General features: G+C 35.3%; 1 protein-coding gene across 1 annotated transcript in view; it reads left to right on the top strand.

The window, feature by feature from the left end:
• The window catches only part of CATSPERE (catsper channel auxiliary subunit epsilon), a 202,841-nt gene that overhangs the window by 36,990 nt on the left and 144,862 nt on the right, over positions 1 to 20,989 (top strand). Inside the window, 2 exon segments of the mRNA XM_051996564.1 lie at positions 1,650 to 1,719; positions 4,633 to 4,706. Of these exon segments, the coding sequence (XP_051852524.1) occupies positions 1,650 to 1,719; positions 4,633 to 4,706 (144 nt within the window).

Raw genomic sequence — 20,989 nt, 5'->3', positions numbered from 1 at the left:
CAAGGGTAAAGCAAAATTGTCCTTTATCATCATTGTTATTTCTTATAATTCTAAAAATTCTTGATCTAGTAATATAGACATGAAAAAGAAAGAGAGCGAATTAGCATAGGCAAAAAACAAAGTGATCACTTTTTGAAACTCACAGTAAGGATCCCTAGAGAGTCAAATAAAAAATAACAGTTTAACCACAGTAGGAGCATCGGTTGAAATCTGTAAAAATCATCATACTATATATTAACAACAAATCTAACTAGAAGGGAGGAAATGCTCATTCAAAAGAGCATTTTATAAAAGAATCTGGGATTCTAGCTACTGAAACAAAGACAAAAATAGAGACACAAAACACTCTTCACAAATATAAAAGCAGACCTTAATAACTGCTAAAATATTAATTGCTTGTGGTTGGTCTATAACAACATAACAAAAAGGATAATAGTATTCAAATTAATTTATAGACTCAGGTATTTCATACCAATTAAATGATTCAAGTGTTATCTTACAGAACTAGAAAAAAAAGCACTATATATCTGATGGAACAAAATGTCAGTAATCTTATAGAAAATAATAATGAAAAATGAAAATAATGGGAATCTAGCAAGACTAGATCTCAAAACTGCTACGAGTCTAGTAGTACCAAATTGAGGATATACTGGTCTAATTAATTAATAGAAAACTTGTCCAGTGGGACACATTAAGAATATATGACCCAGAAACAATTGAATATAGTACTCAGTATAAACCAAAGAATTACAACTTCTGGAATCAGTTTAAGAAAAACTACTAAAAAATTTAACAGTCTAGTAGAAATTAAGTTTAGAGGAATACTTTACATTGGATATCATAATAAGCTCAAAATGAATTCATGTTATAAATATAAAAGTTCATATCATAAACACTTTAGGCAATCAATGAAAGATAGCTTTCATAATTACTAATGAAGGAACAATTATTGACCAGGAAAAGGATAGAAAGGATCACATAAGGTAATATAGATAAATTTGGTTATATAAAATTTTAAAGTTTATGTAAAGTAGCATATTTATAATCAGCAGGGGAATAATTAACTAGAGGAAAACATTTTTAGCAAATTTCTCTTTTAAATAAGAATCACCATTATCTAACAGATAAATCTTCAAAGGACATGAAAAAGCAGATCTCAAAAGAAGACGCTAAGTTATCAGCAATCAAATGAAAAAAATTATAAAGGATGCATAGTGGTCTTGTTCACATGGTCTTTTCTCTATAGTTTATGGAATTGAAATTATTAATGAAATCTTATTGATTGGGTTGAGAGTAGAAAGTTTTATCTCTGACCTAGTTAAATTATATGTATTTTCCCCTTCCATTATTTGATAAATTTAAAAAATAATTTAAAAAAGCAAAGCAAAGCCCAAGTTATAAGTAGTAGAGATTCTTACTTTCATACCTGTATAGGGAAATGTTCATTTTCTGTTGCAATATGTCAGTTTCATCATAATAATAAAAGAAAAAAATTAAAAAGCAAAGGCTCTTCAATTTAGAGCTGAAAGGGGGGAACCTTAGTGATCATCTAGTCAAGTCCACACATTTATTTGCAATAAATATTAGATGTTCATATAAAAATTTAAGGAAAGTGTTTTAACAGTTTTTAAATTTTCTTTTTATTTTAGTTTACAAAACACAATAATGATCTGTTCAGTTCAAGGTGTTCATATCATAAGACCCAAAGTTTATGGTAAAGTAAGTTGACTTTAACTATGATTTTTAAAATCTTAATAGTTTTTACTTGTTAAACATTATAATGACTTCCTCATGAATAATTATAACTTTTCAATGTTAGCATGATTGCATTTCATCTATAAGGAAATAAGACTGGTTGTAATGTAAATATGAGAACTTGCATTTCTTTATAATGCAAAATATTGGATATATCCTCTTTCCTAGTGCTAAGGTCTAACAAGCAGGCTGTGCCCTGAGCTTGACATAATAACAATCCTTTGCACTCTGGATGATATCACTATCTGACAATATGTATTACTTGAACTGGCACCAAAGGTTCATTCACTGAGGAATTTAGCTGCCCTTATTGTTTAGGGCCATCCATTATATGCTCACAATACCTGTTCCTTGTCACTGACAGATACTGCACTCCTGTTATCTTCCCAGAACTCTGGTTTTATGCCTCATAGGGTGGCCATGACCCTCAGAAGCTTTAGAGACAGTGCCTGTTCTCATGAGATCTAAGAACATCTTTATTGTCCCAAGAAATGCTAACAATGAGAACTATCTAAAAACAAAAGAATGAATATGTTATGGATATATAACACAATATATACACAATATATTTTTTGAGCAGTCTCACCATTAGCAGCATTAAGCCCTCTACATGAGAGGTGGGCTGCAGGCATTGTGTTTGTCAATATGAAATTAATTAAAATTCTGTTGTGTCCTAATTATACTATCTCTAGACTTCTTTGTGCCACCCATAAGTTTAAAGGCCGATTCAATTCCATCTGACAATACTCATATACTAAGAATTTTTAAAAAAATTTATACAAGATTTTTTATACAAGATTTATACAAGTATTTGTACTTTAGTATTTTAGTTATTTTATGTATTTTTGAATCATGTAAAAATTAATAGGCTCCCTGGGTTGTAGCACAGCCAATTTCATTGATATACAAAGACTGGACTGGGAGTTTGGCAGTGGGGTGGGTAGCTACATTAGCATTGTGATAGTAATAGCATTATATATAAGGAAGGCTAAGCCCTGTAGTTAAAGTGCTATTCGGATGTTCTCCTTTTTTTGAATATGATCTCTTTGAGTGCAAAAACTATATTGTTTTTCTACTTGAATCGCTAGCATTTAGCACATTGCTTGGCCCCTATTAAGTCCTGAAATATTTTGTATTCATTCACTCAAGATTAATAATGGGAATCTTCTCTGCCTTCCTGCTATAGAATTCTAAATCCTGTTTGTATTTTTCTTTTTTCTTTCTTTTCTGTTTTTGGTTTAATAAATCATGGTAGACAAAAGAGCACCCACTGGAACATATATCTAATTTCAGGTACCAACCACATATACGTAAGCATTGAGAATTTTTTCCCATCTGTAGTTAGCACTCTTGATTTTTAGTGGGTAAGTGAACAGTTACATGACTAAGAAATAAACCAACTAGGCATGAGTGTTGTTTTATTTCTATTTCTTGTTTGTTTAGTATTTAGCTAATATGAATGAAGGGTTTTGAAGTATTTTTGAATCCCCAAACTGGTGATTCATCAATGTCTAAGGTACCATTGACAAAGAATGAAAAAATTCTTGGTTTCTTTGTCATCCTCTTCCTTAGCATGATTCTCCTTACTCTCTAACTTCAAGTTTATCTAATAAAGATAATTTAGTTTTATAGTAATAATTTTATATTTTTTTATTTGTGAATTTTTTTTCAGATCAAACACATAGGAGATCCTGCATCTATGGATAAGAAGTTCATGCACTTAGTAAACACACACACACACACACACACACACACACACACTACAATTACATAGAAATCCATCCAGTGAAAAGAGAGATTGCATATATCTCTTTGTTACTTTGACAAGCTTGTTATCATAATTTTATTAAATTCCAAAGATGAAACTTTCTTTCATTAAGATACATTTTAGAAGATATTTATCTTTATGGCCATGAAAGAAAATAAAGTGGCAGAAAAAGACCTTGTAGAAATTTCAGACAAATCTTCTATGGAGAATCTATGGAAGAACATGGGCAAGAAAAAATTGCACAGGATGAGGTGTGGATGGATTGGGATCTATATGGTTGGAAGGAAGGCCTAGATTGATGAAATCATAGAACTAATGATAGGTAGTATTAAAAATTGAATACATATGCTTCCCTTGCTTCTTTTCTTTGATTCCAGTTTTGGTTTTGGTTCTGGTTTTTAGCCTGCTGTCAGGAAGGCTAACCTTGAATAATATAATATGGGATCCTTAGAGGTTACTTAATTCAACTCCCTTATTTGACAAATGAGGAAATAGAACATTACAAAGAACTTGCTTCAAGTCACATGGCTTTTTAAAAGAAGCAGTCTGAGACCTGGTTTCCAAGCAGATTAGAACTACTTCTTCCTTTTTACTTTCCAAGGTTTGCTTATCTTTTCCCCTACTTCTTTCCAGTTCCTTCACATCTCTTCAATGGTGTCTTATGGAAAAGAGGAGAATAGTAAACATCAAACTATTTTTTATTTATTATTTATGAAGATATTACTTTTCATGCCAATGATTAAACTGTAGTAAGTAGGTACTATAATTTCCAGATTTCTTAATTACATTTTGGAATTTGACTATGACTGTTTTGGTTAACATGAATAACTGGTTTTTCTATTACTTATATTATCCATCCATAAAATAAGGATTAAGATTACATTCCTAATATTGTTTTTATTTTCAAATTCAGGGGGCAGCTAAATGGAGCAATGGATAGAGTACCAGCCCTGAAGTCAGGAAGACTTGAGTTCTAATCTACCCCCTGATACTTAACACCTACTAGCTGTGTGACTCTGGGCAAGGCACTTAATCCCAATTGCTTTGCAAAAAAATAAAGCAAAATAAATTCAGAACATGTTTCAATCCTATCTCTCCTCTCTTTCTAGACAGCAGAAGCTGAAGAACGCTTTTTATATGTAGATCGTCCTAGTGAGTGCTTTCTGTGGTATTACCAATCAAGGTAAAAACTTTTTAAAAACCTTTATATGTAATGTTAATATAGCACTTTGAAGTTGGCCAAGCATTTTACTTACATTATTTTACTTGATCCTATTAACACTTTTATGTGTTCAAGTTCATTTTTTTTTTTTTATGATCTTTTCAACTGTACCAGAAGCAATCTCTAACCTGTGAGAGACCAGAGCTCAAGCAGAATGGGACTAGAGACAGGAGCAGTGTGACATAAATAGAAGTGTGACTAATTTCAGTGAGGAAAACAACACCTTCAGGCAGGCACATGCCTACCTCATAGATAGAGGGCTTAATGCTATTGATGCTGTTTTATGTACATGAAATGGGTTGATCCACAGCATAATCTACAGCATATCTAAAGATAATTCTCATGGTTAATATTTCTCAGGATAATACTGATGTTCTTAAATCCAATGGAAAAAAAAAAAACATTGTCTCAAGTCTTTTGGGAGAAGTAGCCACTCTGCAGAGGAGGGATTGTGAACATGTGATGGATGGCTTTGGGCAATAAGAAGAGCTTAAATCCCGAAGTGAATAATTAGTGCTAGTCTAAGCAAAATTCTTTGTCAGGGGGTGATATCATCCAGAGCTCAAAGGATTATTACAATGCCAAACTTACCTTAGCTCTGAGAAACAGAATCTCTTCAAAATATTGTGACAACTCTATATGTGGATCATTCATGTTGTATATCCTAAATCAGCTTCCTATCACTGCTGTGATAGGTGAAATTTGAAACCAAATTTCAAGGTTCTATGCATGTAAATTTGTCAAGAAATACATATCAATTTTATAATAAACTGGAACTAGGTTTCCTTGGACCCAAAATACAGGAGGGACACAGCTTTTTTTTGCATTAAAAGAAAACAGGATGTAACTAGGATATAAAATTAGGTCTTTGAAACAGCATATAAAAGAATAAGAATGTTTTGAACTGAAGCTACCTATAATGATAATGATAGTTCCTTCTCACTTTCCTGTCTGTCCTTCTCCTGCTTTTCCCTGTACTCCTTTTCTTTTTCTTCACAAACATGCTCTACATTCATTCTATGCCACCCAGGAAATCTCTTAAGGAAATACTTTCCCATATTTTGTGTGTTATGGGATTAACAAAGAATGTGCAAATTACATACATGTTTCATGGACTGATAGGGCTTAAAGCATACTGCTTAGAATTTTTGTGCAATGTCATAAAAATTGTTAAAGATTTCCTCTTCATAAAATGTATCCTAGAATTTATTTCCTTCCTCTTGTCTAATTACACAGGCCTCTATATTCTGAAAGGATTCCTTAGCTTGATGTAATCTGTTATAATTCTCAGGAACATTGGAGTTCTAATGTGGGTCCTTTAAAGGCTAAATGGAGGCTAACCGACTTGCAGCGACCAACCATTTTGTTTTGACTATAATAACTTTCTCCAAGGGAAAATTAAGATATTCATTAAATCACTAAATTTTCCCCATATTGATGAGTTATATTCCCTAATATGGTCTGAAATTGGGTGATCACAGCTGCTACATCCTTAACAAATATAGAGTGCAGAGGTGAGAAGGCTTGAAAAAATTATGTTGTCTAAGAAGAATGATATTGCCCCTATGATCAAGACTATTAATTTCTTGAAGAGGGAGGATGTCTGTAAGCTTCCCTTATAATTTTGGGAGTCTCAAGTCTTCAAGTCTCAAGACCAGGATGAGTAGAATGGAGGATCAGAAAGCAGAAGAAAGAGTGGTGAAGAAGGAGCTAAAACAGGTAGAAAATACTCAAGAATAGGAGAGGTAGCTCAAAAAGGTTGCATGGGGCAGCAGAGAAAGATATATAAACAAGGATAGGAACTGTCAAGGCAGAGTAGAGAGATGGGTGTGAGAACAAAGGAGCAAAAGAGGATCAAGGAACTAAAGAGGAAAGAAGATAGAGTGGAAAGTCAGGGGTGAAGACAAAGGAATAGGAGAGGGTAAAAAAGTGGGAGAAGAAGATAAAACAGGCTAAAGAAGTAAGAAGGGCAGAAAAAGACGGCAGATGGCATCAGGTGATTTTAATTTAGTTAAAGAGTTTGGTCCCTTGTTGGAGTCCAGCTCTAATGATTACCAAGAGGGTGAATGAATATCTGAGGCTAGGAAGAAGATATCCTTTGCAATCTCCATTTATTAATCTGAGGATCAGGTTTTATATATGCTTTAAACTAGTGTTACATCATTACTAGCTACCTTCAGGTATATATCTTCCAGGGTTTATGCATAATCCATATTTTGACATTTCATTATCCACCTTAACTATCAATACCAAAATACTTATCAACACAGACTTATAAATAGCATAATTGTAATGTTTATCAATGCCAACAGAATTGTAAATAGTTGTGATGTTTATTAATACCAAAGTACTTGTCAAAACAGAGTAGTAAATAGCAGAAATTATCACATTAATGCATTTACCTCAAGAATGTCATTAATTCATTGTCAAGGGGTAAATAGTAGAGTTAAAATGCCTTGTCTCTTTCACATTCATTCTCTGTCAAGATTATCCTAAATTGATCAAGTATGTCTTTATAATTCATTGCTAGGGATATGGTGAGCCAATGGTTTGAATCACTTGCCCTAATAGACAGCAGGTCTCAAGTAATACATGGACTGAACTCTTGCTGTTCATGGACTTGTTCAGTACTGGCCCTCTACATCTCCCCCTTTTTTATTCAAAAGATGAAGTCTATGAATTTCAGTTCCCATAGTTGATAATGATTGAAAGACATACCAGAAAGCACAAGAGGCTAAACTAATGAGTACAAGTATAACAAGAAGAACAAAATGCAAAAGCATAAAAGTCAGATTATTTACAGAATTTTATCTTTTTTAAACATTCAAATATTTGGTTTGGTCTGCTATCTGGAACAATTCCAGGAACATTACTTTTTGCCATTTTTTTTTTTTTTTGCTAAAGAGCCAAGATATATTCCAAGTGAAGTTGGAATTATGTATAGCTCCATTTATTCTGTTCCTTATTTGAAACCCTGTCATATTGGTGGTATCATTATCCCATCTATATGGAGTTACCATATACATGAGTGAATCTGTAATTACAAGTTAGTTGAGATCAAGTTTCTAAATTGTTTACATGATCCCCTAACCATATTAATGATTGTTCCATTAACTTTAATCCTTGTTTTAACTCATTATATTAAGTTGTTCTTTAAGAATTTGTGATATATATTTTTTGCTAATTGATTTGCAAATTGGGCAGTCTGAATAAATTCTGTTAGAGCTGTAACTGAAACAGCAAGTGAAATAACAATGGCTATAGCTGCTAGAACTCTAGCAATGAATAATCCAACAAATCTCCTTTTCCTACTTTTGTTTTCTAATTTTCCTTTGATGTTATCTCAAACTTGTTCACCTGCTGACCTGTACTAATAGCAGCTGAGAGATCAGGATTGTAGAGAGGATCCCTTAATCCTATTTGAGATGCTTTTCCAATGGAGTAGAAGTATACTTCAGACAAGATAGAAGTCAAAGAGGGGTTAGCAAAAAGTTGCTATTTTCCTAATTGTTGTTTTAACTAGTTGCAAAATATCTTAATCAATTTCTCTCAAAACCTTGAGAATCTGCTATTATTTTCTCAGCTCTATAATTTTGATTCGCTAGCTTATTTTCTGCAGCCTCCAGTTTGGCCACAACTGGGATCCATAGGAAAGAGTTAGGCTATTTTCCATTTTAAAGTGGGAATTAAGAAATCTTTTCAAGTAACAAAATCTATCTCACAGAACAAATATGGCACAGACATTCTGTGCAGAGACACAAGCACAGAAACAGCAAAAATGACATGAAAGAAGTGTTTCAACTTTGCCAAAGGTCATAAATTTGAAAAATAAGAACAATTACTCAGTTATTAACATCATGCAAACTAATTAGCAGGATGTCCAAGGCTAGGGTTGTTTTCTCTAGTATGTATTAACCACCATAAACAGCATATTTCCTATTTGAAAAAATATTAAGAGGTTGCTGAGCAGTATACAATGTAGTAATGATTGTATATAACTCATTCTGCTGTGTATATTCAAGTTAAAAAATATATTTAATAGTAAGTAGAATATATATAAAGAGGTTAACTGTTTATTAGTAGCATATTTACAGATGCTACTGCTTGCAGCTAATCCTCAGACTTTTTTTGAATTAGGGTTAGAATACCCTTTTAAAATTTTGAATAAAATTTTGTCAATTTAAGTGTTCTCAAATTCAAATAAAGTTTTATCCAATTAATATCTCTCAACAATTTTTGGTACTCATTTAAAGTAACTAAATTATCCCTTCTAATTTCTATTTAAAATTGGCCTAGAATCAGCAATAGATTGCATCCAGAACACCTCTTTTCCTATACCTCCAAAATTTTCACCACTCTGAGTTTTTATTTTATTATAATTTTTATTCCTTTCCTATTTTTATAAGGTATTATTAATAAATGTGCTATCCTCTCCCTTCCCCTCCCCTTTAAATATTGTAGAGAAGAGTGGCATAATAAAGAATACATATCTCCTCCCCCCCCCTTCCCCAATCAGAATCTACTACTGCAGGCATCACCTTAAACCTTAGCAATGCCTGTGAACTGCATCCTAAAATGAGAGCTAGTGTACCAGTAGGAGGTATATCCGAGACTCCAGTAGGGAGAGAACATATTCCATATTATCAGTAATTGGGTGTGACACAGAGATTGACAAATTAAGACCAGTATTTCCAGGGTATCATGCATTAAATCTTATATTGTCAATAAGTTGGATTTAAGGTGGTGTTTGTAGGCTCTGCTGGAGTGGGAATAAGAGAAAGTACAGCTCCCATTGTTTGGCTGAGCTGGAGCTGATCCTAGGAATGGTTTTCCATCAGATTACCTTTTCTAGCATTCTGAGAGTGACATTTAGAAACCCAATATCTGCCCTTCCTGCATTTGGGACTTAAAGTCAAAGTTTTATCTATTGAATTGGGATGAAATGCAATCTTTTGACTCATACAATTTTTTCTTATATGAGCCAATTGTCTAAATTATAGTGAAAAATTCTGAGATTGAGATTTGTTCTGATTTAGCACATATTCTAATATTCTACCACCTTTGAATCATTTCTGCTAAAGACATTTTTGGTTTTCCCCCAGGTAATGCTTTTTTACACTTGGCATTATCATTTTTATAAGGCAAATTGTTTCAAAAAAATTTAAGCTGCCTCCCCATGCTGCTTGAAGGCTGAATGGCCATCATTAAGTGATTAATAAAGTCAGCAAAAGTCTCATTAGGTCCTTGCCTGATTTTTGTGTAGAATGTCCCTCTGTTCCTACCACCTGATTGATTTTGCCCTACTCTGATTTAATATGTGTACTATATTGATATCAGCTGGGCAAGGATCAATTTTATACATTTTTATCTTATATTTTATATTTTTATATCTCATAATTTATATGACACATCTTTTATCTTATATTCTATACCTCATATGTTTTATCTGATATCTAATATTTTGTAACTTATATTTTGCATGTGATATCTCATATCTTATTCCTTGTGCCTGCCTGGTGATAAATTATTTCTGGTGGTAAATTACTTTCACCTCTTGCTTACCTTAATCATTGAGTGCATCAAGCACTCTCCTCCCAGGTCATTCAAGTCCCTGTTCAAGGCACCATCTGTTGAAGTCCAGCTCCAGTTAATATGCTTTGTAATCTCTATTTATTAATCTGAAGGCTAGGGTTTATGTGTTCTTCAAGCTAGTGTAACATTATTACTAGCTACCTTTAGGTGATATCATATACTTTCCAGAGTTAATGCACATTCCATACTTTGACATTTCAATATCCACCTTAACTATCAATATCAAGGTACTTATCAAGACAGAAATTGTAAATAGCCTAGTTGTGATGCTAATCAATCCCAGCAGAATTGTAAGTGGTTGTGATGTTTATCAATACCAAAGTACCTGTCAAAACAGAGTAGTAAATAGCAGAAATTATCATGCTAATGTATTTACTTCAAGTATGTCTTTAATTCATTGTTAAGTTAAATGCCTTATTCCTGTGGCATGCATTCTCCATCAAGATTATCCCTAATTTATCTAGAGTATATCTTTATCATTCATTGTTAAAAAGATGGTGAGCCAATAATTTGAATCCCTCCCCCTAACAGAGAAGAGGTCTCAAGTAATACCTGGACTTGACTTTTGCTGTTCATAAACTCATTTAATACTGGTTCTCTATACTCCCCAAATATTAATATTCTAGTTGCTTTGAGTTTTTATCTGCTATGACTAATCTTAAATTTTTCAATTTATGATAATCAATGGTATTGTTTGGGTCAGAAACCATTTAATAAAAAAAGACTGGAGAGATCTCTAGAAGCAAAGCAAAGTTTATTATACGTTCTGGCAAGAATCAGGCGTCCCACCTGATTGAAATGTGGCTGGGGGTAGAGGTGGAATTAAGCCAATGAATTATTTTGGCCTCAGTTTGATACTGAACGAGATAAGGTGATTTCTTTCAAGACAGTTGTGAAAATCGAGTAAGGCTTCATCTATTTCAAATTTTGAGTAGGCCTGAAGGACTTTAAGCATTAAGTCAAGATACTTTGACATTTCAATATCCACCTTAACTATCAATATCAAGGTACTTATCAACACAGAACTGTAAATAGCCTAGTTGTGATGCTAATCAATCCCAGCAGAATTGTAAGTGATTGTGATGTTTATCAATACCAAAGTACCTGTCAAAACAGAGTAGTAAATAGCAGAAATTATCATGCTAATGTATTTACTTCAAGTATGTCTTTAATTCATTGTTAAGTTAATCGAGGCATGGAGCAGACGATCAAGGGAGGAAGCACCATAGCTGGCAGGGTCAATGCTTTTAATCCCTAACGCAAATTCCCCCTCCCACCACTGATCCTCATCCTTATTGGCTAAGAATCTTACATTCTAAACGCAGGAACTACCCAAGAAATTGAACTTGATCAATAAGTACATAGTTGCCCATATTTGGTTGAAATAGGGAGAATAACAAGAAGGGGACTTAAGTATGCCCTTAGGGGAATAACAGGGAGGAGACTTTAAGTATGCCCTTAGGAGGATAGCAGAAAGGGGGCTTACATATGCCCTTAGGAGAATAGCAGGGAGGAGACATTTTAAGTATCTTGACTTAATGCTTAAAGTTCTTCAGGCCTACTCAAAATTTGAAATAGATGAAGCCTTACTCGATTTTCACAACTGTCTTGAAAGAAATCACCTTATCTCGTTCAGTATCAAACTGAGGCCAAAATAATTCATTGGCTTAATTCCACCCCTACCCCCAGCCACATTTCAAACTAGATACTATAACATCTAATTTTTTTTTAGCCATTTCTGACTCAGTTTCAGGGATCTCCTTTATTCCATGTTTGAAAAAGTTTTTCTAAGGGAATTTCTTTTCATACATTATTTTTGTTAATTTTAACTATATTTATATACCATACACTCACATATATAGTAAATATATATATATATATATATATATATATATATATATATACATACATATCTTTTTCTTTACATACTTAGGATATATTGTAATGCCAGAGAAAGTGAGTAAGACAGAGATTAGAGAACAATTTAATAGTTTATTAAATGGAGAGATTTACTGGGACCAAATGATCCATATTTGGGTTCAGAGCTGAAAGAGACTACCTTCTCAAAGAATCCAGCAGTGAATATCAGATAAGAAGGTTCTTTTATAGAGTAACAAGAACAACGACATAATGGGGGAGGTACTTAGATGGGGATGACCTAATGGGGGGAAGCACCTAGGATGACATAATGGGAGGTACTGGAGAGGCTCCTGATAATGTCTAAAATGGATAAAGACCTTTATCCCGTTAAACATTAAGAGGGATTAAGTAGAGCCTAAGGTCTAAAATATAAGACCTTTATCCTATCAAACATTAAGAGGGAATGGTTATAATCTAAAGCAGAGTAACTAAATAGGACAATTAGGGAAACTGGGTCAGGACATTAAAAGGGAACTGTGGCACAACAATGTTTTAATATATATAAGTATATACTATGTTAACATATAAATATATATTTAATCCTTCTTCCTTCTCTCGCTGTCTTCTCTTGAATTCTGAAACTCTATCCTTTTCAAATACACACACATTCTTAAAAGTGGGTAAGGAAAAATTTGCAAGATACATAGATAAACATAGAAAAGATAAATCTTTTGTAATGCTGGAGAAACTGAGCAAGACAGAGATTAGAGTACAATTTAATAGTTTATTAAATGGAGAGATTTTCTGGGACCAAATGATCCATGTTTGGTCCCAAGGCTAAATAAGACTATTGTCTCAAAGAATCCAGCCCTCAGTATAGGGGATGGTAAGATTTTTTATAGAATAACAAGAACAATGTCATAATGGGGGAGGTACCTGGATGGGGATAACATAATGGGGGGAGGCACCTAGGATGACACAATGAAGGGAGGTACTGGAGAAATTACTGATATTCTAATGATGTCTAAAATGGATAGACCTTTATCCTGTCAAACATTAAGAAGGAATGATTATAGCCTAAAGATATAAAATCTTTATCTCATCAAACATTAAGAGGAGAAGATTATAACCTGAGGCAGAGAAACTAAATAGGACAATTATAGAAACTGGGTCAGGGCATTAAAAGGGAACTGTGGCATAGCACTTTGAGGAGCACTCCCACAAGGCTTAAAATAGTATGAGGTAAACTCACTGGTGTTAGTTTGAGGCTTCAGTAGAAACCTCTGAATTTTACTTTATCCTTGTCAAGTAAAGTACCTCTTCTATTTAGAAAAGTTAAAAAGATCTTTTACTAGTTCAATTTCCAATTTGGATAGTGGGGTCACTAATAGTAGAAAAGGTCTCTGAAAATATCCTTCTAAGATGTCCTTTAATAATTTTTTGGAATCCCTTTCTCATGGCTTCATATTCTATGAACCTAACAAAGATTTAGGACATTCTAGCAGGAGTTCTTATTGTTCATGATATTCAAACTGGAGGCCAGAACTGATAGTCATTTAATGGCTAAGGAAAAACCTGTGAGTTAATCAGAAACATAGATGTTTTTAGCATAAATGAAATCTCCTGGAAAGATGTAGGCTTCTACTATTGACCCTTGATTTGTACTACTGTGTTCACAGTATCTTACTCTACTCTTAAGTGTAATTGCCAATATATTCAATCCTTTTGTCTAGAGAATCAATTATTAGGACAGTTATTAAATAATTATTAACCCATACCTGGAAACCATCTTGCTCCTTAAACAAATTTAAGGGATATTATCATATTAACAAATACTAAACATCGTTAATGAAATTAGCATCCAAAAAATAATAATAACATATTGCTATTCTCAGCTTGATCACTAGATGTCTCAAGAGACCATGTTTTACCATACTTTCCATGTTTATCAGGCAGGCCACTGGAAAGAAAACTATTTGATTTACACAAATGGGGAGGAGGGGGAATTCCTTTCATGCTTTTTTAATTGACTCCAATCTACTTTTTGAAGTTCTTCCTTTACAGAAAAAAAATTTACTTTGTATTGCCAAGTATTTTCAAATTATCACACTGATCACAAATTAGTATCTCAGACATATGTAGGCAGACAAATTGCAATTGTTAACACATGTCACTCCAAGACTAATCTAGACAAAATTGTTCCTAATAGGATGCTTACCTCCTTGTCCAGAGATTTGGGTTTGAAGGGTTCACAACCACTAAAAGAAACTCTCTCTTTGAAAAATTTCATCAGGCCCAAAAGAAAAGGGTTCTGTTAAGTGAGTCTGGGGAATCAGGATCCTTCCTTCATTCTTAGTGGGAAATCCAAAATTCTGGTGAGTAAAATGCAATAAAGGAAAAGTAAGATACATTTTCTTAGTAAACTTGTTTATTAGCAGTGATCAAAAAAAAAAAAAAAACAACTGTTAATAAAGTGAGTTACTCTGGCAAATGTCAGTAAAAGCAAATGATCTCTATGAGAAGGGGCAAAGTCTTTTTACTGACATTCAGGAGACCCTGGGGAGTAATTGGGAGGTATATAACAAATAATTATTGGGGGAAGAAGAAGGAGGAGGGGAAAAGGAGGGGGTTAAATGGGCTGGCATTCAGGTATGACTGGTCACACTCCTCTTTGAAAAGGAATGTTTGTTATTTTATGGAACTGATCTACCACTTGTATTCTTTACAAGGAGACCAGAATCACTGGGTTTGGTCCACTAAGGAGAGATCTAACCTTCTTTAATTGTACTAGGAGGGATAAAGACCCAAGAGAGTTCTTTGGAGAGGGTTTCTAGGCCTAGCTGGTTAGGGTTTATAGGCAACATGCAGAAGTCCCAGTAGCTAGCTGCATGAATGATTACATTATCTTTTATATGTGCCTTTAAGCTAATCAGGACAAGAAAAGACCACATACTTGAAGTTAATTCCAAAGCTGAGAAATGGGACTTGACAAAATGGGGAATAGGTCAATTACAGAATAGAATCAATTATTAAATTATACAGAATAATTTTTAATTTATTCAATAAACATATATATAATCACAAGAAATATCAGTGGAATAGACTAGAATAATATCATTATATATAACTATATACACATGTGAGTATATGTATGTATATGTTAGTATATGTATGTGTGTATGTTTGTATAGCGACATCCATGTGAACCAATGGGTAGAACACTGGGCCTGAAGTCAAGAAGACTAATTTTCCTTGTTCAAATCAAATCCTCTAATTTTCCTTGTTCAAATCAAATCCTCAAACACTAGCTGTGTGACCCTAACCAAGTAACTTAACCAAATTTTTTTATTTCCTCATCTGTAAAATGAGCTGGAGAAGGAAATGGCAAACTACTCCACCATCTATGCCAAGAAAATCCCAAATGTGGTCATGAAGAATCAGTGACTGAACATCAACAACAAAATGTGTGTGGATATATATTTGTAAATAATGTGTGTATATATGTGATATATATGTAGATATTGGTATATTTGGTAACAACTCTTATTCATAGCTATAAGAAATATATGATCTATTTCTTATCTAATTTTTTTTTATACTCTGAACTTTCATGTACTCATTTAGAACATATTGTAGCATGGAATAAGGTGTTGGTCAAAGCTAAATTTTTACAAGACTGCTTTCAATTTTCCCACAAGTTTTTATTGGGAATTTTACCCTAGATAACATTTTTTCTATTTTTATGAAACACTGAGTTACTAATTTCTATTGTATTCTGAATCTTGCTATAAGAAATGAAATCTAACCAAGAACTCCACTGACTCACTGATGAATGCAGGAAAGATTTTATAATCTTTCAAGAATGGGTGTCTAAGTGAATGTTTTTGAAACTCCAAAGGCAGCTTTTTATTTCCTATCCTGAAGCCCAAGTCCCTCTCCTGATTCCCCATTAATTGGATGTTATAGAAGAGGGATTATAACAATGGAGGGCTAAGGGCAAAGAATAAAAGATTCTTTTCAAATCTCAGGCCACCCTGACTACAAAAGTCAGTCCCAGCACCCAAGGAGCTTACATTCTTTTGGGAGAAGATAAACTCCACTCTTGATTAGTCCTTGATGTCCATGTGGATTTCAGTTTTCTAATTTAATTTTCATTTCTCTAATTTTCATAACTCTGGAAAATAAGTGCCCATCCATTTCTCACAATTTCTCCCTTTTTTTTTTTCTTAATAATTTGGTTTCCACATCCTATTCTAACACTCACATTTGGCTAATTTTTACATACTATTTCATAAAAGTCTATTAACCTCTACACAGATCTCCTTACACAGGATAGATAATTAATTCCTGGATTCTCTGCTAATTCTTCTGATAGGGCTGTACTAGGAGTGAAGCTTCCATTTGTAACACATGTTCCTTCTCTTCCTGCCAATAACCTTTCTAAAATCATTCTGTTTCCCCATGCCATTCTGCTAGTGGCATCTTAACTATTTTGTTATTCTCTTCACTGCTTCTCTGGTGTTATTTATCCAATAATACTTAGTCACCGGAATAGGGATGACCTAAATCCAGAACTACATTTCTAGCTTTGAATTCATCAATTACTATCCTTGACTTAATTCTTCCTCATTCAGTCTTTCTTATTTATGACAAGGTAAAAGGAATAGCCAATTGGGTTGGCACACAAGTTCCCACTTAATTCCTGGGTAAAGCAGGTTTGAGAATAATATCTCCATAATACCACCCAAAGTTTGTTGGAGGTTTGCTCATACCTGAGCAACTGCCAAAGCTACCCTCAGTACATGTCACTATAGTCCCTAGATTTGGGACTCTTTTCACACTGCCATGAGAGGCAAGCTAAGCGGATTGATCTTCAGAGCTAAGGAACTCATATAGTTTGGTTTATTCCCTCACAGAAAGGAAAGGTAACACAAAGCACTGCAATTAATTCTCTCAAGGAATGTTATTTTGGGAACAGGAGAAATTTACTCATGTTTTTCCAAAGGGAATGGTACTATCTGGGCATGGGGCAACCTGTGGCACAAACAGAGAAATTGCTTTTTGTTCACAATCTTTGTTACAGAGTATTTACCAATTCTGCCCAGGCACTGGTGTTTATCGCTTGTCTTAAGTTCTTAACTTGATTCCAAATCTTCCTAAGAGATTCTATACCTATTATATGCATAACCAACTTACTCTTTGATCTGCATTTTCTGAATGTCTAACCTTCCTAACAAACCAAACATCATTCCAAGTTAGGCATTTCCATAAAATCCTCTTTCTCTATAAGGGCACAAGTGTACCTACTTATTCATGGCTTGTCAAGCTTCTACAATTCTATTAATTTGACAAGCATCATCAAACTGAATTGTTTGAGATATTCTTTTTCAATAATATTAACCAAATCTTAGCCTGATATTCCATCCTAAGTCCCAAATACTATTGTAGCAAGGGAGTAGCATTAATATTATATAACCTCCCTTCATAGGATTAATGGACTCCATACAGGGAATCCATTCAGACACTGGGTATTTTGGGTCCATTCACCAAGCAATTCCATTTCTTTCCCAAATGTGACCTCAAAGTCCTTTGGGAATGGGACAATGATCTCATCTTCTGCTGAGAATGGGTATTGAATCGGATCATCGTATAGAGTCCCATTTGAAGGGGCTTGAGCTGATTGAAGAAATAGTGGGTTGAGACAGACCCTGAAACTGGTCAATATGATGTGTGAGAATTGAGGATAAGTGATCCCCTCTGTTCGATGTCATAGATTACTTGCAAAAGAATTCACAAACCTGAAGTCTGTGGCAAAAGCTGATTCAAAATTGAATGAGATTATTTATCTTGGGAGTTTCCCTTATGGACAGAAGGGTGTGGCCCTCTTAGAGGAGAGTTTGAGACCCCAATCACCTTTCCCCCATAGATTAAAGGGAACACAATTCACATTAGGGCCTCTCCAACCCTTCACCCTAAAAGATCTCAGTTTACATCATTCCCCTTCCCCCAAAAAAAATTCATTTGGGGAATGGGGACGAAAGTCTCATCTTCTGGAGTTGTTTCAAACTGACAAAGGTTGTAGAGCTGTTACTATGTTCAATGGGAGTTCAGGCCAGGAGGGGAAGTGCGAGATATGAAGATAGCAGTGGCATCCAAGGGATGTTGTATGTCCAAGTAGCTTGGAGCCTGGAGGAAGTAAATCTCAGAAGCAGATTAAAAGTGTGGTGATATCCAGGGTGGAAATGGTGACGTTTGGGAATGAGGCCTTTACAAATGATGCATCAGATTCCATCTGTGAGCTACCTTAAGGATGCTGATGGCCCGCCCAACAATCCTGAACACCCCCACTGCCCACGTTGCTGCCTAGCTGAAAGGCTAAGGAGGAGTTAACTGCTGGCAAGGGTCATAGAATGACAATCAAGAAAACCTGGTGAGAAAATGCTAGGAGCAAAGTTCTCATGGTGAGAAAGGAAGAAAGGAGATCATAGTGAGAAAAAAAAGGACACAGACAATTTCATCTTTCTTTCTCCAGAGTTTTCACAGGAGTACTCTGAAATACCTGAGAAATAAAAGCTGGACTATTAGTCTCTCTGCAAGGAAGTAGGCAGGCTTAAGCGAGGTATGATCTTTTTTAGACAAGCCCCTTGATACCTCCATAGCCTTCTCAGTCCTGCAGGGAAAAGCTTCCACCCAATTAGTAAAGGTATCAATAAGGACTTGAAACCAATCTCCCCTGAATATGTGACCCTTCTCCGAAGAGGGGGAAGTTTAATAGCTAAAAGTTGACTTAAGGGTGTTTGTTCTCCTTAAGGCTATAAGGAGAGGGTATAAGAATCAGGGAGCTGGGGCATCAAGATATGCAGCCCTATTACCCTTGGCTTGAAGTGAATCTCCCTTCTGGTGTCCTTTACAAAACATGACTGAGATTTCTCGGGGTCTGTGGACAGCTTGTGAATGATGTCTCCTAACTGGGTAGTGGCAGGGAACAGGTAGCAGGGTTAAGAGAGTGACGCAGCCAGAGAGTCAGGTTGGGGGTGTCTTAATAGGAGAGCCTGCTATCTAGTAAGGCTCCCACCAGCAAGCCACTAATGCCTTTTGGCTTCTAAAATGCTCTGAACTCAGTGAGGGGTTAAAACCTCTAATGGCTATCCCAAAGTTAGTTTTGAGGCTTCTTCAATTAAAATAAAAAAATTAATTTGAGGCACCACTATAAGGCAGGAGGGCCATCTTAGGGAAAATGAGTCCAGTTTCTTTGAGAAATAAGTGACTAGTCTGGGATCGGATCCAGAGCCTTTCATCTACATACAGAGTAAAAGGCTTTTGAAAGTTAAGTAGGACCAGGGCAAGGGCAGGGAGTCAGTTTGGCCACAAGAGTTTTAAAAGCCTTGGCTTGATCAGGTCCCCATTCAAGGGGAAGATTATTGGAGCCTTGAATAGAATTGCAGAGAGGCTTGGCAATAATCCCCAAATTAAGAATCCAAAGTCAGCAGAAACCAGCCATGCCCGGGAAAGTGTAAAGTTTCTTTAAGGCAGGGCCTGGAAGGCCTAAAATGGTCTGTTTCCTCAGTCAGAGAGCGAGAAGTGGGGGTAAGATTGTGGCCCAAATATTTGACTGGCAGGTGATGTGGGCTTTGGGTAAGGAGACCCTGTAGCCCCTCAAGGCTAGAAAATTTAGGGTTTCATGGCTGCATTGAGGGACTCCTCTTTGTTGGGACTGCAGATTAAAATATCATCCACATACTGGATGAGACTACTGTAAGCAGCTTCAATTCCCTCAAATCTTTAGCCAATGATGTGTGGGCTATCTTGGAAGCTTTGGGGCAGAATTGTCCAAGTTAGTTAGTGGGAATGTTCCTCTGGCTTCACCCATTCAAAAGCAAAGAGAAATTGTGAGTATATGCAAAGGGATACAAAAGAAAGCATGTTTAAGATGTAGAGTGGAGAATCAGTATGTGTCCACTGGAATCTGAGTAAGGATAGATAGTATAAGGATTAGGCACAAGGGGGTGAATTGGAATAATAGCTTCGTTAATTGCCCTGAGGTCCTGCGCCATGCAAAATACCCCATTTGGTTTTTTAACAAAAAGAATTGGAGTGTTGCAGGGAATAAGCTTATACTTAAGAACTTTCTCAATCAAAGGGTGCAACCCTTCCTGAGTCTCTGGCTTTATTGGGATTTGACCTTTATGGGGAAATGTACTGGAATCCCACAGCTTAACTAAAGCTGGGATGGTGTGTGTGGCTTTCCTGGGAATCCTTTGATCCCAGGCAGAAGAATCTAATTTCTCCCCGATTTCTGAGGGAATATAGGAGGATTTTGAAAGAAGCACAAAAAGGTCACTTGGAGATCTGAGAAGAGAAAATTGGGTCCCCAATTTCACCATTAAATCCCACCCCAAAAAGGGCAATAATAAGGAGGGAATAATATGAAAGGGGTGTTTAAATTATAGATCACCAAATTGGCAAGGCAGAGGAAACGTCTCAAAAGTTTCCCTTCAATTCCCTTTATCTTATGGGGGGGAGGGTTGAGAGGGGCTAGAGTGCCAGAGCAGAACTGAAAGAGAGGCCCCATAGCAAAAAGAAATTCAGTGGCCTTACCTGCCACATCCAAAGGTGGGAGCCTTACTAGATATCGTCGGCTATGATGGAGTAAGGGGGTAGCCTGGCTGAACCCCAGGGCTCCATCACTCCTAGTTCTGAAGAGACCAGAAGGCAAGACTTGAGATGGTGGCTCTACCCCTCTCTGGAAAGTCCCTTTTCAAGTGCCCTTCCTTGTTGCATTCAGAGCAAGG

This window comes from Antechinus flavipes, chromosome 4, assembly GCF_016432865.1.
Source record: "Antechinus flavipes isolate AdamAnt ecotype Samford, QLD, Australia chromosome 4, AdamAnt_v2, whole genome shotgun sequence".
Lineage (NCBI taxonomy): Eukaryota > Metazoa > Chordata > Mammalia > Dasyuromorphia > Dasyuridae > Antechinus > Antechinus flavipes.
Note: the sequence above shows the minus strand (reverse complement) of the source record. Positions and strands in the feature narration are given on the sequence as shown.